The sequence below is a fragment of the Macaca fascicularis genome, chromosome 17 (assembly GCF_037993035.2).
Source record: "Macaca fascicularis isolate 582-1 chromosome 17, T2T-MFA8v1.1".
Taxonomy (NCBI): domain Eukaryota; kingdom Metazoa; phylum Chordata; class Mammalia; order Primates; family Cercopithecidae; genus Macaca; species Macaca fascicularis.
In genome coordinates this window covers 5,495,218-5,511,922 of record NC_088391.1, presented here as the reverse complement: position 1 = coordinate 5,511,922, position 16,705 = coordinate 5,495,218, and the positions used below count along the sequence as shown (strand labels likewise).

The 16,705-nt window shown below is 34.1% G+C and overlaps 1 protein-coding gene across 4 annotated transcripts in view; it reads right to left on the bottom strand.

Annotated features, from left to right (window-relative positions):
- Positions 1–16,705, bottom strand: part of NUP58 (nucleoporin 58) — a 42,624-nt gene that overhangs the window by 3,584 nt on the left and 22,335 nt on the right. For 3 of the 4 annotated variants that reach the window (XM_074021737.1, XM_005585509.4, XM_005585510.4), the window contains 6 exons: positions 13,939–14,018; positions 11,974–12,092; positions 11,483–11,565; positions 7,257–7,458; positions 1,789–1,887; positions 100–195 (listed from right to left, as the gene is read on the bottom strand). In XM_074021737.1, the coding sequence (XP_073877838.1) occupies positions 100–195; positions 1,789–1,887; positions 7,257–7,458; positions 11,483–11,565; positions 11,974–12,092; positions 13,939–14,018 (679 nt within the window). The remainder of the gene's footprint in view (positions 1–99; positions 196–1,788; positions 1,888–7,256; positions 7,459–11,482; positions 11,566–11,973; positions 12,093–13,938; positions 14,019–16,705) is intronic. The other variant, XM_065533078.1, reaches the window with a different exon arrangement.

Genomic DNA, 16,705 nt, shown 5'->3' with positions numbered 1-16,705 from the left:
AGGGAACTTTTTGGGTTACTGGAAATAACAACACATACTTTTAAATTAAATAATTTACACCTTTAAATTTGCCTGAAATCCAGGCAGAAACACACAAACCTGCACTAAGACTTCCTGAGGGTTTATTTGTTGTTCCAAATCCAAATGTGGAGGCCCCTGTGGTGCTGCATCCAAAACCAGAGCTAGTTCCAAATCCTAGTGGAAGGGTAATAGAAAAATATACAATGGCACATAAAACACAGGTTAAAGGATACTGACAAGTACAACCGAAAATCATCAGAGGTCTAATAGATACAGTGTTGAAAAACATGGCCTTATTAAGGAAATCTGCTTACTCCTTTGCATGAGACTTTCAGAAGAACCAGACTAATTGAAATAAAACGTTTACATCTATTTAGACTATGTTTGTGACCCAATTTTTAAAGAACAAGGCCATAAAAAAGAAAGTATTAGGATTTTCTCTTTTAAATGTGCTAGAAAATTTTACCCACCATTCAAGTATGATTTTAGTCAGTTATAAACATTTCCACTTTAGGGGTATTTCATTTCACAAATAAAGGACTAAATACATTAATAAGCATGACATGCATAACAATGTACACACTAAATACTACAAGGTTATTTTACTCTGCTCTTTCCCAATTTTAGTTAATTAAGAATCTGTACCACTGAAAAACTGCTTAACTATAGTCAAACACTTTAAATCTACTCAGTTTAACAGCAGATTCCTGCCATACTACCAGCCAGTGTAACAGTGAAAAATTGGTGGTGAGAAAGAAGATCATGGTTTTTCTCTTAACAATACTATCTTAATCATTTAAAAAAGGAAGGATTTTTCATCACACAAAGGTCATGACATTCTCAGTACGTGAAGACTAGTTTCCACTCTCCTAAGAGCCAGGTGCTCTACAAATAAAGTTCAAATGCTTTTTCGGTTACTTTGCAATAGCTTAGCTAAAATACTGAGTGTGACAGCATCACTGCCTCTAACAATAAGAAATGTGATGGCAAATTAATTCTAGATTATAGGAATTATGCTATCTGCCATGATTCTAATAATTCCTAATTTAGAACAGTCTATATTAAACAACCATAGAAGCTTATAGGTCTCCTGTCTTATATTTTAGTGGAAATAAGGGCAACTTATTCATTACATTATAATGTACCTGTGAAAATACAACCAACTTTCAGTTATCCATATCAAAGAATTGTGAATGTATTTGTATTTAGCATGATGTTTTTGCAGAGGACTTACCTTACTAAACTTATGAAAGTATTATTAAAATAAGCTTAATTGCTTATGTAAACAAGTATGTATATAGGCAAATTTGCCAAATGTGCTTAGAAATGGACATGAGTTTAGCTGTTCAATTCATAATAATTTCCCTAAGTATTCCTTTTCAGAAAAAAGAAGATACTGATTAGGAGAATGTATATCATCCAGAAGTAGTTCAGACTCCAAACTAACATTAAGACTATTAATTTTAAGATTTTTAATTAAGATGATTAAAACTAAAGAATTCTCAAGTTCATGTGTCAGCATATTGCTCTGAAAACATGAACATGCCTACCTCTTAATTTTAATACTTTATATTTACTATTCACAGAAGATGGAATGATACTAAATCTAATATTAGAAAGCAGTAATTATGTTTGAGAATCGTTTTTGCCAGATGGAACCTTAACTTCCAAAACAGCAGCAGATCCTCTTAGAAATTTTTTTTTACAGGCTAGTATCAATTCAAATATATAATAGTTCAATGAAATATGAGAAAAGTTAAAGTGTACCTCCAAGGTTTGAAGAACCTAAGCCACTTGATTGCAAGCCAGTGCCAATGCCTGAGCCGAATGGCGTTCCAAAACTAACTCCCAGAGATGGCTGTGGCCCTGGTATAAAAAAAAAAAAAAAATGGGGGGGAAAAAAAAACAAATTTGCCTTACTCTTTCAAGATTAAAGATTCTTTATGAAATTATTTTTAAAATCAACAGTGATTACTTTTAACTGATTCCATTTGTTAAAACTTAGTTTTCAGGATGTCTCTCCAGCCTAACTATCCAATTGATATATCTAAAAATTAAAAAAAGATTAAAAAAATTAACCTGTTCAGAACTAGACAATTAAAAGAGGCTTACCGCAATGAAAGATGCGTGTTAGTTTAACCTACTAAATAATTTGAAATCTTTAATGTATCATAAATTATAGTTCCTTGAGATTTACTTCTAGAATTATTTTAGATCTCCTCACTTGTTTCTGATAAAACTAGTTGGTATAATCAGTAAGCGGTTTTTAATTTTTTTTAATCAAGTTCCTTAGTGTTAGAGTCAAGTCTCAACTGATGAAGAGAGACTGACACTAACATGGCAAAACTATCATGTTATTTCATAAGAGTAAGTACCCAAAAACTAGGCATGATTTCTCATATGAAATATAAATGATATATACAATAAGTAGATAAAAAACAAGACAATGTTTTATTTTATTAAATTTATTGTTCATTGTAAAGCAAATCAATTACACAGTAACATGACAATTCCAACTTGTTCACAAAAAGTGATAATTGAGTTCTATTCTTAAGCTCTGCTACATTACACCACTTATCACCTGATTAAATAAGGTAATGAACATTTACAAAGGCACCGCTGTGTACCTTGACAGATTCAATACATTCAAGATTTCAATTCAGAAGTTTCTTTCCAACGTTTTGGAAAATGTACTCAGAAGCAGAACGATTAGTCATCCTTTTCCCACTTGTTACTTTAAAGATTTTGGCTGAGTTTGTTTGGCAAGAATAGCATCAAACTTACTAGCCTCTCTTTTAAACTACTATTTTTTTTTTAAACTAAGCAGAATACAAAAATCTAAAAATCTCTCATTTGGATAAATAATTTATGAAAATTATTCAATAAACTTCATAGTACAATCTTCAGTTTTGTCTTTTTCAAGCACAGTGATCAGTGCATCTCAAAGTTGAGGGAACTGTCAAAGTAATACACACATTAAAATTTAAATTTTTAAAGAAATCAAAGCCTTCAAGTTGTCCAATGAAGAATGAGGTTTGTATATTAAAAAGGTAGTGTAAAATTATAAAGCATTTAAAGAAAAACAACCGAGGAACTACATTTTGCTACACTGGGACAGAAACTGGACTTTTCAAATAGCTTCTACCCAGAAAATAAACAATAACTAATAGCAGCCAGAATTCTTACACTACTATTAAAAAAATAATTTAACATTTTACATCCAGTTTGAGATCAATTTGAGAATAAAATACCTGCCTAGCAGCTCTTTTGTAAAATGTTACTATAGGAAAAAGAAACCAAGCATATTATTATACTTTCTGATTCCTAACAAAAAACATAAAAAAACACATGTCCAGTTTAACATTGAGAGACTTGTGTGTCACAGGTTAAGAGGAGGCACTGCTGGTGGAAGACCCTAAAGAATAATGCACACCACAGCCCTCAGCCTTGTAAGTCATAAGAGTTACTCAAATAGCATGCTTTTTGTTGTGTGTGGGTCTATTGTTAAGAGCAACAGAACATAAGATTTTTCTAATCATCAATATTCATAATATAGATAATCAAGAACTATCTAATGATGACAAGACTTTTCATTGCACATCAGATACATGACATTTTTAGTTTTGTACCTTCACACAAATTCTGAAGGCAACATCATTTAAAAAACTCGTAGGCAAATGTATAACATTTTTTAATAGTAAAAACTCATGATAAATATCTCCCATGCCAAAGTACTAACATATATTACACTCTGGCCACCATATGTATTAGTTTCACTATTAGAAAGCAGAGTCTAAATCCTTCAGGCAAAAGTTACGTAAACAATTCAAGAAGTCTGCTTTGAAATCTGAACTGTCATTCAATGAGAGGTTCTTATTTCCATAAATAAAATTAAGTTAGTAGTGATATATATCAATGACTGGCCAAAGTGAAATCTTCATGTAGAGTAACATTTTACAAAAGTTACCATATAATATATTCACACACAACAAAACCAGGTTTAGCACTGTAATTCATATTTTCCAGAGTAAATTCTACTTTCTTAAAAGTAAAACTGCATTAACAGAAAAAGGACTAAAGTGCTAAAAATATTTTATAATTTTCCATGATCACCCAAAATGCCTAATGTAATTAGTATGGTTATTTCTAAGTCACATTTTTAAATAATTTTTCTTTAAAAAACCTAAAATGCCTTTTCCCCAGTTTGAAAAGTTTTACTCTTACTGATTCAATGGGGAATGTTCCTTTGGTTATTAAATACAACAAAATCACAAAACCACAAGAAACTAAGATGAAATACTTAACGTTTCCTATTTAACACTACACCTTAAATGTCCAAACCTACACTAAGCTAAAAAGTAGGAATTCCTAACAAAACGTCTTGGCTCTCCTTAAAACAGCAGCTAAGTCACATAAGAAAAGTCTTATTATGTAAACATCAAGAACTCTTAAAAGTGTCAAAACACAACAGCAAAACTCAATCCCAGTTCATTGCTAAAAAACCTATCCTAAATTAAAATTATACTGAAAAGCCTAATGTAAATGTCTTCAGTTTTTCAGGAGGCTTGGGAAGCACTACAAGTGTCAAGTTCTGCCAACATGAAACTACGTTATCCACGTAATGATGCTCATGATTTCGTACACAAATAGCCTGCTGGATTTTTAATTCTCTGCAGCCTTCAGAACAAATAACTGTAAATCACACGTGCCTAAGCCCTAGTATATAGATTTTTTCATTTAAAAAAAACTGAAGAAAGACAAAGAAGTCATTTAAGTCTATTACTCCTCCTCTGAGAAAGATACAGAAGCCACCTTCAGAAGGCAGCAGTCTAAGAAGCTATTTGCTCTGTGCCCATATTCATGTTAATAAAAATTTCATATGCAAATAAAAGCAAAATCCCTCTGATAACTCAAATCTTGTATAGATAAACAGTGACGTATAAAAACAATGTGTAAGCTCTCTCTACCTTCATCTAGATGGTCTAAAATTTGTTACTGGCACTTAAAAGATTTCACAGAAGTCACAGAGCATAAGGGATAACTTACGGGGTACAAAACACCATTCAATAAATAGGGACGTTTCTAAATGTATCTAACAGAGCTCATAAATCTCACATCATGGTGACATGACTAAAATAACTAAAATTTTGACTGGGAAGGCCTGGGAGACCTTTAGAGAAACAAAAGGAGAAAGAAAAGATAATGTAAAATTGTTATCACTATTGTTTAGCTTCTCAGTTCTAAGAATTCATACAATTCAAAGCGAAAACACTGTAAGGTTGTTTAGGTTAATAAATTATAATTTCTGCTATCTGATTAGAAAGCCCTTACGTGGACTTCAAAATTTCAGGGAAGAGTGAAGGCAGTCAATTTCCCCAAAGCCTGGCAAATGTCACAGGCAAAATTAAAGCCTATGAGCAAAAGGCTCAAGAATACACCAAATTAGGCTGATATTCTCAACCACCACAGAGGACAAAGACCAAATCTATATTGTCTACCTTTGCATTTCCCGAGCCCAGCACATAGTAGGCACTCATTTAGAGAATGAACACACATCTCCATATGTCCACGAGCTCAAAATGTATGAGTGAAAACCTATGAATTTCTCAAAATAACACTGTCTAGATAAGAAAGTTAAACACACACACACACACACACACAAACCCTTGACAGGAGGTCTTGCTTCAAGTTTAGGTATTTATCATAGAATATATTCACTTACAACATAACTTTTTATATAACTGACATTTCTCAAGTTTTATTTAATAGAATGGAAATTCACTATGTTTAAAGAGCACTTAACCAAACCTACACTTATCTACTTTAGGATTAATACTGGCTCTAAAAAGTAAACTATTAACTGGTTAAGTAATAATGAGAGCTGATGGTCATAATTATGGGATTGATTCCTTTTAAGAAGTATCAATCCTCAAAGGAATTAATCCCATAATGACTTTTTCCCTCCGTAACTTGAGAATGCAATGCTACACTCCACTCAGTTAGAGAGCTACCAGACAGTGCTCATGCGAGCCACTACTCACACGGGTCCAGCCACGGAATATGGAGGATTTGACATAAATCTATCATCAACCCTTTACTTATGGCAAGTCAATTCTGTCAACTCCAAATGTGAAGAACAATGTTTTAAACTGCCAATAGTGAAAACCAGAGAATGCTTCCCTAGTATAGGTAGCCTGAATGCAATCTAAATATGTATTAATTTTTTTTGTATTATAATGTACTATTGGACTATATGGAACTCTCAGAAAGACACATGCTATTGAGTAATAAGCATTACTAAGAAGTTTATGATGATTAAAGCAAAAAAATCTGTATCAATTAAGACTATTTTTCCACCTCAAGCTTCAAACTTGACAAAAGGGATGGCAGGATTAAGATAATTATTAACCTCCGATAGACACAGGACCAAATAAAGCACTGTAGAATGACCACAAAAATGTTTCTCTAATTAGAAGTGTAACTAAACCAAGGAATAAAACAATCTGCTTTCCATGTCACCGATTATTTTCATCTGTTCAACTTCTCAGTTGCTCCTTAATGTGTAATCTACATCTCAAAACATCTTTCTCCTGTGCTTAATGTGCAATCCACATCTCAAAACATCTTTTTCCGGCTCTTGCTGTTCTGTTCACCTTGAAAAGGTACAATTCTAGCATGTATCTTCTTCAAAAGTTGGTTTAGAGGGCCTGTATTCTGTTTACAGTCAACATACATACAAACAAGCCTACTGATCTTCAACATAACTTCAGTCAATAAAAGCATACTTCATCCTGAATGTGGGTAATCGCTATGTATGAGGAAAATGAGAATGCACCATCTATCAGTATCATATATGAAAAATTCAATGTAAGAATGGATGATCTCTGACTTTAAAACAATAAATGGTACAGTCATGATTTCAGAATCTAATGTTATTCTTAAATGTAATTCACTAGTGAAACACCATATTCTAAAGGGCATTTATAGCAATACAGCAAATAACATTAAGTAAATTCACAATATTCAGTATCTAATTGATGTATAATTATTGCTAAGACTACCCTGCCTTTTTTATCAGGTATGTTTATAATTGTGTCCATCACAATTTTAGATTGTATTGGAACAGCTACTCATATAAATTTCTTCAGTGCTCACACAAATGGAAGACTTATAAAAACGCACATAAATGTTCTGCATTGGAACAGTAAGAAGCTATAACTTGAATGCGTTCAGACCTGTAGCAGGCTGTTGCTGCTGTGTAAGTGTTGCAGCCATGGCAACGGCTGCTGCGTTTGGCATGGTGCTGAAAGGGGTGGGTCCAGTAGTAACTCTGGGTGTGTTCTGCCACTTCTTGGCTTCGGCTCGCCTTGTTTCAAACACATCAACAGCATCTCCCAAGAACATTTTCCTGTAGCCAAGGTACTGTTCTTTCAGAACCTAAAGAATAAAAAATAAACAAAAAGGCTAAATGAAGTTCCACATTGACTATGGTAATACATGGATGAATATAACCATGAGTTACCAAAGACATTGCCAATATTATACATTCAATCTGAACTGCAAATAGAGTGCTAATAATACACTTTCATGTAGGAAGTGATGAGTTCAAGAGTTCTACTGCTCCCTTGAATAGTTTACTCCCTATCTTTACAATATGCTTCCTAAAATACTGTCTTTGTGAGGCCTTGTTTGAAATAAATCACCTGGCCGGGCGCGGTGGCTCACGCCTGTAATCCCTGTACTTTGGGAGGCCGAGGCGGGCGGATCATGAGGTCAGGAGATCGAGACCATCCTGGCTAACACAGTGAAACCCCGTCTCTACTAAAATACAAAAAATTAGCCGGCGCGGTGGCGGGCGCCTGCAGTCCCAGCTACTCGGGAGGCTGAGGCAGGAGAATGGCGCGAACCTGGGAGGCGGAGCTTGCAGTGAGCAGAGATGGTGCCACTGCACTCCAGCCTGGGCGACAGAGTGAAAACTCCGCCTCAAAAAAAAAAAAAAAAAAAAAGAAATAAATCAGCTATGCTTTTAGACAGAGTAGTATCTAAATAAACACTCCATCAATGTGAAGATGGATGAAAAGACTTTAAAAATAAATATTCCAGTTTCTCAAGAAACTTTCCCCTCAAATGTCCAACCTTTTCATAGCCTTTTGATTAAAACAGTTAAAAAAAGAAAAAAAAGTCAGCACTAAATATATATATTTTTAAATACATTTTTTAGAAGGCCTGGGTAACACATGCTAAAATAAGATGTTGCACCTCAGCAGAATGCTTGGAGGGTATCACGAGGGCTTCTACTTTATTGCTATTATTTGACCAATGAACAATGAGACTTGATCCATGTTAAAGTTATGAACCCAACCACCCACCTCAAAGAAAAAAAAATGAGTTTATAACTCCAAAGAAAGAAAAATTTCCAAGTTCATAAAGTGAGCTGCTTTTACCCAATGCAGCATCTGCCTTGATTAAAGCCATTAACAAGCAACAATTCTGTTTCACTTTAGAATTATTTTATGCTTTCATTGAAGATTTAGCCTAATTTAGATAGGTTTTTAACACTTTTTGAAGAGACACAGATTTTTCATATTTCTTACATTTCTTAGCAGAAATTAATAAACATTAGGTTCTGATTATAACCAGTACAGCACTTAAAAATCTTACTGTTGTTTACAGTATTTAAAAGCTATCATCGCCCTTTTTGTGTGGCTGTCAGTGTTTGATGTTCCAAACTTTGCTACATTTATGATGTATTAAAAAGGGGGGCCTGCCAAGAACTGGATATTGGAGAAGATATAAAGCCAGAATCAAGACATATGATGTAAGAAAAACAAGCCTTACCGATCTCTTGCAAATCTACCCTTCCTTTTCCTGAGCAAGCATCAGTATCCCATAAATTTTAGTTCTACTTCAGATAATGGAAAATAATGATCCACTTTAGATACTTAAGACCATTAGTTGAAAGAAACAGGCTGGCCGCGGTGGCTCCCACCTATAATCCCAGCCCTTTGGGAGGTCTAGGCAGGAGGACTCCTTGAGGCCAGGAGTTAAGATCAGCCTGGGCAACACCAAAAGTCCCCCTCTCTACAAAAAGTTAACAAATTAGCTAGGTGTAGTGGTGCGTGCCTATAGTCCTAGCTACTCAAGAGGCTGAAGCTGAGGCTGGAGGATCGCTTGGGCCCAGGAGATTGAGACTGCAGCGAGTCATGATTATGCCACTGCTCTCTAGCATGGACAACAAAGCAAGCCCCTGTCTCAACAAAACAAAAGAAAATAATAAAACAAACAAACAAACAAAAACCTTGACAGCAGCCATGATTTATAAAACAAATTGCTAAAACGTCCAAATGTGTTAATGTTCCTAAGGCCTGGCTGGATAAGATAGTTAATGCCTGTTTCAACAGATTTCCTAATGAAAAACAAAATGAACAAAAAAATGTCTTGTGAGATTTCTATAAGAAATAAAGAAGCCTAGAGCTTAGTTTGCTCACTAAACTAAGCTAAAAATAATGGCAACATACCAAATCTGATCATAAAATATTATTTGGTTCTTGGGAATATCCTTTTGTTCTTGGGTTGCTTAAAGAGTAGGTCAAAATTTCACGTCTACAACATTTATTTAACATGATCTAGGGCAGTTTTATGTGGTCTTCGTCTCACTGTTTTATGGTCATATTACCAAAAATGATATATTTTCCAAACCAGAGAGGAGAAAGTGCTGTTAAAAAAAATAAATAAATAAAGTATATTTACACCTGGCATTTGCTCTAAAATACTTCGAGGGGTAAAAAAGCATTTCCTGTGGAACAAGTTCGGCAAGGTTCTGATAATGGCTGCAGTTACGTAGTCATACCTGGGCATTCATTATCATGATAGCCTCCTTTTGTGTACATTTGAAAGATTTCGTAATAAAAATTAAGGAAAAAAATTCTGCACAATGGACTTCTAAGTGCCATACATTAATTTTACTAAAAAATTAAAGTAACATTTATTATAGACTAATAAAATTTTTTAAAAATCTGGTAAAATTCCTCCTTTAGAACAAAATTTAAAGATTTGGGTTACAGTTTAAAATCTACTAACGCAAAAGGTCTAAAGTGCGCTACCATTTCAAAAACAGTGTAATTTAAATGGTTAACTTAAAAAAAATTCTGTTACTATGCATGAGATCAAAATAAAAATGAAAATGTTGATAATTCCAATTAAACTCTATTCTACACAGTTGATAATATCTAGACTCAGGTTTGGCCGCCTGAATTTTAAAGGTTTTTTTGGACCACATGTACTCTAAGATTAAAGAGTTTAATTACATTTGCTCAGTTAGTTAGAAAAGATGTACTTACATTTAATATTTCACTTAAATACATTTTCAAAACTAACGTTATTATATGAGAGTCAAAATATTCAGGCTGGGTACAGTGGCTCATGCCTGTAATCCTAGCACTTTAGGACGCCGAAGGAGGACTGCCTGAACTTAGTAGTTCGAGACCAGCCTTTGCAACATGGCAAAACCCTGTCTCTACTAAAAATACAAAAAAAAAAAAAAAAAAAGCAAGAGTCATTCTAAATATTCAGTGATAAATCATTTTATTTACATTATTTAATAAACACAAACAGTTCCCTGCATTTAGAAGGGAGAAATGTTGTAGGCAGGGTTTTAATGCAGTGGCCAATAAACACTTAAAACACACATAAAATTAAGGTAGTATAAAATCATTTTGCTACTAAGAATATTCTTTTTTTTTTTTTTTTTTTTTTTTTTTTTTTTTTTTGAGACGGAGTCTCGCTCTGTTGCCCAGGCTGGAGTACAGTGGTGTGATCTCAGCTCACTGCAACCTCCACCTCCTGGGTTCAAGCAATTCTCCTGCCTCAGTCTCCCAGGTAGCTGGGACTACAGGTGCCTACCACCACGCCTGGCTAATTTTTGTATTTTTAGTAGAGACAGAGTTTTACCATATTGGCCAGGCTGGTCTCGAACTCCTAACCTTGTGATTTGCCTGCCTCGACCTCCCAAAGTGCTGGGATTACAGGTGTGAGCCACCACGCCTGGCTAAGAATGTTTATTTTCTATAGTGCTATTTATAGTGGTAAAGAAAGAGAAACCACCTAAATATCCAATAGAAAACGGGTTAAACAATGTATGTACAAACACACAACAAACTCCTACGTTAACTATTAAAAATGATATTCAGGAAATATGTGTATTAACATAGAAAGTTATTCACAATATACTGCTTAAAAAAAAGCTGTAATCACAGACTGTATAGGGTGCTTGGATCTTTTTTAAAAGAACATATACTATCAATCATTATGTCTAGGTATGTTATGGATTAGAGTAGTTTTCATCTTTTCACTTATATGTAATTTTAGCTATTTCTGTACTAAGAATGGATACATTTGTCCCCAGATGAACAAACACTTGGGTCTAGATATGCAGGTAGATAAATGGGCAATGAAAACTTACCTTTACGTTTTCATGAATAGACTGAAGTTGTGCCGCTAAAGCTACAAATGTTTGATAAATTTTCTGCATAGCCATTGACAAATCTATAAAAGAAAATTACATTATCACCCAAATATATATATATATAGAGAGAGAGCACAATCCATTTTACTTTTCTATTTGAGTCCAATTTTTGGCATAGTTAACATGTAAGAGAAAAAAACTCTATCAATGTTCTCATGTCTAGAGAACATACAAAGTAGTAGACTGGGAGAAGAATGTCTACAACAGTAATCTGGGGGGAATGCCCTAAGATTTCTGCCCTTGTTACCACAGTAGCAATTCATATAATAAAGCATATTACATTTATAGGGAATAAAGTAGTAGTAAATGACTTCTAAGGGAATTTTCTTAAAGGGGCTACCAGTAGTTATCCAGAATACCTATTATATAACCACATCTATCTCCTATAAACAAAAGTTCAAAAAAAATGACCACAGTAAGCATGTTACCTTGAGGGGTTATATGTGAATTATTTGCTTGAGTGGCAAGATGGTTTTCTAGTTCTTCAATCTGCTGCCTGTACTGCTGAAGTTGTACCTCAAATTGCTGAACCAAGATTCTGAAGTAGCTTTAAAAAACATTTAAAAAGTCAGATGAAATGTTTTCTTAATTCGGAGTGACAAATCCAAATTAAGGAATATTCTGCAATAATGTAACAGTCTTCAAAAGTATCAAGGTTATCCAAGGAAAGGAAGAACTGAATAACTGTGATTGGAAGAGATTACGGAGAAATTACAAATGCACTGTGAATCCCAAATAGGATGCTGAAACAGAAGTACATTAGTGGAAAAACTGGCTGAATTTAAGTAAGTTTAGTAGTTTAGTTAATAATATTGTACAATTTTAGTTTCCTGTTCTTGGTAATTATACTATAGTTATATGTTAACATTAGGAGAAGCAGGGGAAGTGATACAAATAAATTCTCTCTACTACTATTTTGGAAGTTTTCTGTAAGGTTAAAATAAATTTACAATAAAGTAGAAACGTCTACCAACCAGACTGCAGAATTAAGAATTTACAGTTATTTTATCAATGAAATTTATAATCTGAGAACACTGTAGTATACTACAGAAAGCACATGTAATTATTGCTACTTTTCTAATAAATTTACTCACAGAGAGTGCTAGGTAGATTTAAAAAAAAAAAGTATCTTGAGTAGTATACAAAGGAATCTGAATGTTTTTTAGTAAAAAATGGGCAACCATGAAAGCATTTTGCAAAATTAGCTCTGATGGCAGTATTAAGAACAAGACAGAGGGATAAAACAGTAGAGGAAGTCCAGTGAGGAAGCACATCCCATGCCAATCTGAGTAAGAGGAATATCATGGTCATTATGAATTTCCTGATTTTGAGAATTGTTAAGTATGAGAATATCCTTATTTTTAAGAAATATCCACTGAAGTACTTTAGTATAGTGAACATTATTTCTGCAAATAACCCAAACTGGGGGAGAAATGTATATATACATTTAGAGTGTGAGGAACAAAAATATGGTAAGAATGTTAATATGTAGGAAATTGGAATGAAAGACATACAGGAATTTTTAGTTCTCATCTTGAAACTTATCTGTAAGACCAAAATTATAATAAAAAACTAAAAGAATAAAATAAATAAGGGGCCAGGCGTGGTGGCTCACATCTGTAATCCCAGCACTTTAGGAGTCTGAGGCAGGAGAATCACTTTAGCCTAGGACCAGCCTAGGCAACACTGTGAAATGGCATCTCTACAAGTTAATTAATTAATTAATGGTGAGGGATCAGGAATCAAACAGATCTCCACCACTCAACTCACTTTTGCATACCTCAGTCTCTTTATCGCTAAAACTGGAATAACAACAGCTACAGAGGTGTTATGAAATATGAAGGTAAAGCATGTAGAGTCCTAAGCACACTGCATGGCAAATAGTAAGCATTTGGTAAACATTAGTTATTATTATCTTCATCAACATGGAAGGACATAAAGAGAGAGACAAGATGTATTTTACATGTATGGAAACCAAATGTATATACAAGCTGAGTGATGTGATTGCAGGTTGGTTTTTTTCTTCTACTTATCTATATTTTCTACTTTTTCTTCCAGAACATGTATTACCTATGTAAATGAATAATCGTAATTTTCCATTACCAGCAAAATTTAATAAAATGGAGTAGACTCTGTAAGTAGTATGTACATGAAGTATAAATGCATAATAGTGGTGAAAAGCTCAGATCTTAGCCTTCACTTACCCTGCAGTAAAATGGTGTTAATGGAGATAAACCTTTTTAGGGTTATTATGAAATTTAAAATCCATGTAAAGTGCTTATTAGCTCAGCCTTTCCACATAGCATACTAAAAATATTTAGTTTGTATACTATTATTACTGTTCTGCTTTCTGAAAGTGAGAAACATTTGTTTTTAAAAATCCAGCCACTTACTCAGCAGGAGCTGCATATTCATGTTGAAGTCCAGGTGGTGTCTTCTGGGTTCTTAAAGCGATTTCAGCGTTCTTTAACTCCTAATATACCAGAGGGTTTCAAAAAAAAAAAAGCCAGTTAAGAGTTAGGTTAAAAATACCACACTAAAAAAAATATTCAGTCTCTGGACTGAAACTTCAAACAATACCTTGGAGGTTCACGCTATAAGAACATATTATGGATGAAGCTGCTTCACAAGTTGCTAAAACCTTTCAAGAGCAGATAAATTTCTGTTTGTTTAACAAACTTTATGATAAAATTATAAAGAGCTGTAGATCTATTTTTAAAACTATGATTTCTGTAGGATTCATGAAGTGAATTCACAGACAGTGTAAAGATTATATTACCACTTAAAATCTTTAATATAAATGCAGAAAATGCTTTTTTTAAAGGCAGGTAGCAACAATAATGTTGAGGCTGAGTCAGGCACAATTAACATTTGGGTGCTTGCTATGTACCAAACACTATGCTAAAGGTTACTTCTCAAGGACAACACTACAATGCAGGCAATGTTTCTCTTTTTACAGATGAAGAAATGGATTTACAAAGCCATTAAGTAACTTGCCCAATACCATGTTGCTAGAAGACTGGAGAACGGGATCTTTTAAAGCTTACACACTCAACCATTCTTATATTGTATTCTACCATTCCAGCCAATGTTTTTTCAAGATAAGTATTCTGTTTACCCCCTTTCATTCCACATTCCTATCAATTTCACTGTATTTTCGAACTCTATTTAAGTATTCTTTATTTCACAAAGAGTTACTTTAACTTTATATTCCCTGTAGCAACATCTCTCCCTCACTAAACTGCCAACCTGCTAAGTTGATGACTGTTTTTTTGACATCCTTTTCACTCAACTCAGGCTCCATCCCACTCCGCTCCAATACAAATACACGTGTAGATGATTCAAGACTGACCCTTGCTACCACTCTAAGCACTGACTCTAGCCAGGCCCGGACTCTTATAACACTAAACTGCTTGCAGATCATCAGACATGCCCATACCCTCATTCATGATACTTGCCTCTTTTTCAAGACTCAACGTAAAGGTATTCTACACTGGACAGATGATAAAAGTGCCCACTTGAGGCCTCTGTGCCCCTACAAAACCCTTGTACCTGGGTCATATCACTTGATGGATTTAACTCCCTCCCTAATCTAAGTCTTGATCCCTAATGCCTGCTGAAGCGCCTGGCACACAACAGATCTTTTAAAAATGTTAGTTGAATGACTGGAGAGCTGAACTCAGCAATTTAACTTCAATAAACCATGTAGCCCCGACTCACCCCAAAAGAAGAACTAACTATCCTATTTTAATTTAAACTCAAGTTACTTACTAAAAATGAAGTATATAAAAGACTTTGTCTTCCATAAGAATCTGGTCTACATCACTTCTAACTGCAGAACTTATATTTCCCAGAAAGGCTTTCTTTGAAGAAAACATTTTAGGGTTAAATAAGATTGATACTTTATAGAGGATTCAGAACATTTTTTTCAATTGGTAATTCATTAGACTCTTAGTAGATTATTAGTTCCTGTCTACTAGAAATTGGAATAATCTTAGATCAAATTTCTTTAAAAATATTTTTTTTCTCTTTTTCTTCTTCCCCTTTGACCTGGTGAGCAGGAAATAAAAATCTGTTTTTTTAAATTTATTAAGTTCCAGGGCAGATGTGCAGGATGTGCAGGTTTGTTACATAGGTAAACATGTGCCACGCGGTTTGCTGCACCTATCAGCTCATCACCTAGGTATTAAGCCCAATATGCACTAACTATAAAATTCCTGAAATTCAGCTCAGATGATTCTTCCTTAAGGAAACTTTGAATCCCAACCTCTTATTCCTTTGCCACCTTTAAGTTCTTCTCAATCTTTTATTATTTCATTCATCCTCCTAGACTTTTAGTACCTTTGGAGTTGTCTTTTTATCTCTAAAAGACTATTAACATGCCCACTATATGACAGCTACTCCACCAACAACGGTGAATGGAATCATTCAGTTTTAGAGTTAAAATGGGTCCCATATAGCATTCACTTCTTTCTTTCAAGTTTGCCTCCTTCATTATTTTGCTCTAATGATGTTTCCCATATAACTTATATATAATTTCAAATATTTCACATAATTTCATGTGATATTTAATCACAGTCTAAACATTCTCCAGTATAAAAACATAATTAACTCTTTCTATTCCCTAGAAAGGACATACGTGATGATTAGGAAGAGTAAGTGGAGGGGAAACATGGGGCAATACAGGTGGAGTATCCCATATTCAAAAAGCTTGGGACCGGAAGTGTTTTGGATTTCAGAATTTTTCTGATTCTGGAATATCTGCACACAGCACCTTGGGGATAGAACGCAAATTTAAACGCAAAATTCATTTGTGTTTCTTATACACATAGCCGGAAAGTAACTGTATACAATTTTAATAATTTTGTACATGAAACGAAGTTTTAACTGTAACCTATCCCACGAGTTCAGGTGTGGAATTTTCCACCTGTAGCATCATGTTAGCACTCAGAAAGTTTTGGATTTTGCAACATTTCAGATTTTGGATTAGGGACGCTCAACCTGTATTACATTCATGTTTAACCAAGAAAATGTGTTAAGAGACCAGGAAATCTGAGAACAGACACTAACATCTTTGAAATCCCTTTAGCCATTACAGTTTCGAGTAGCTCTTTTAGTAACACATCATTATTAAAAAGATTACAAGATATTCTCCAATAG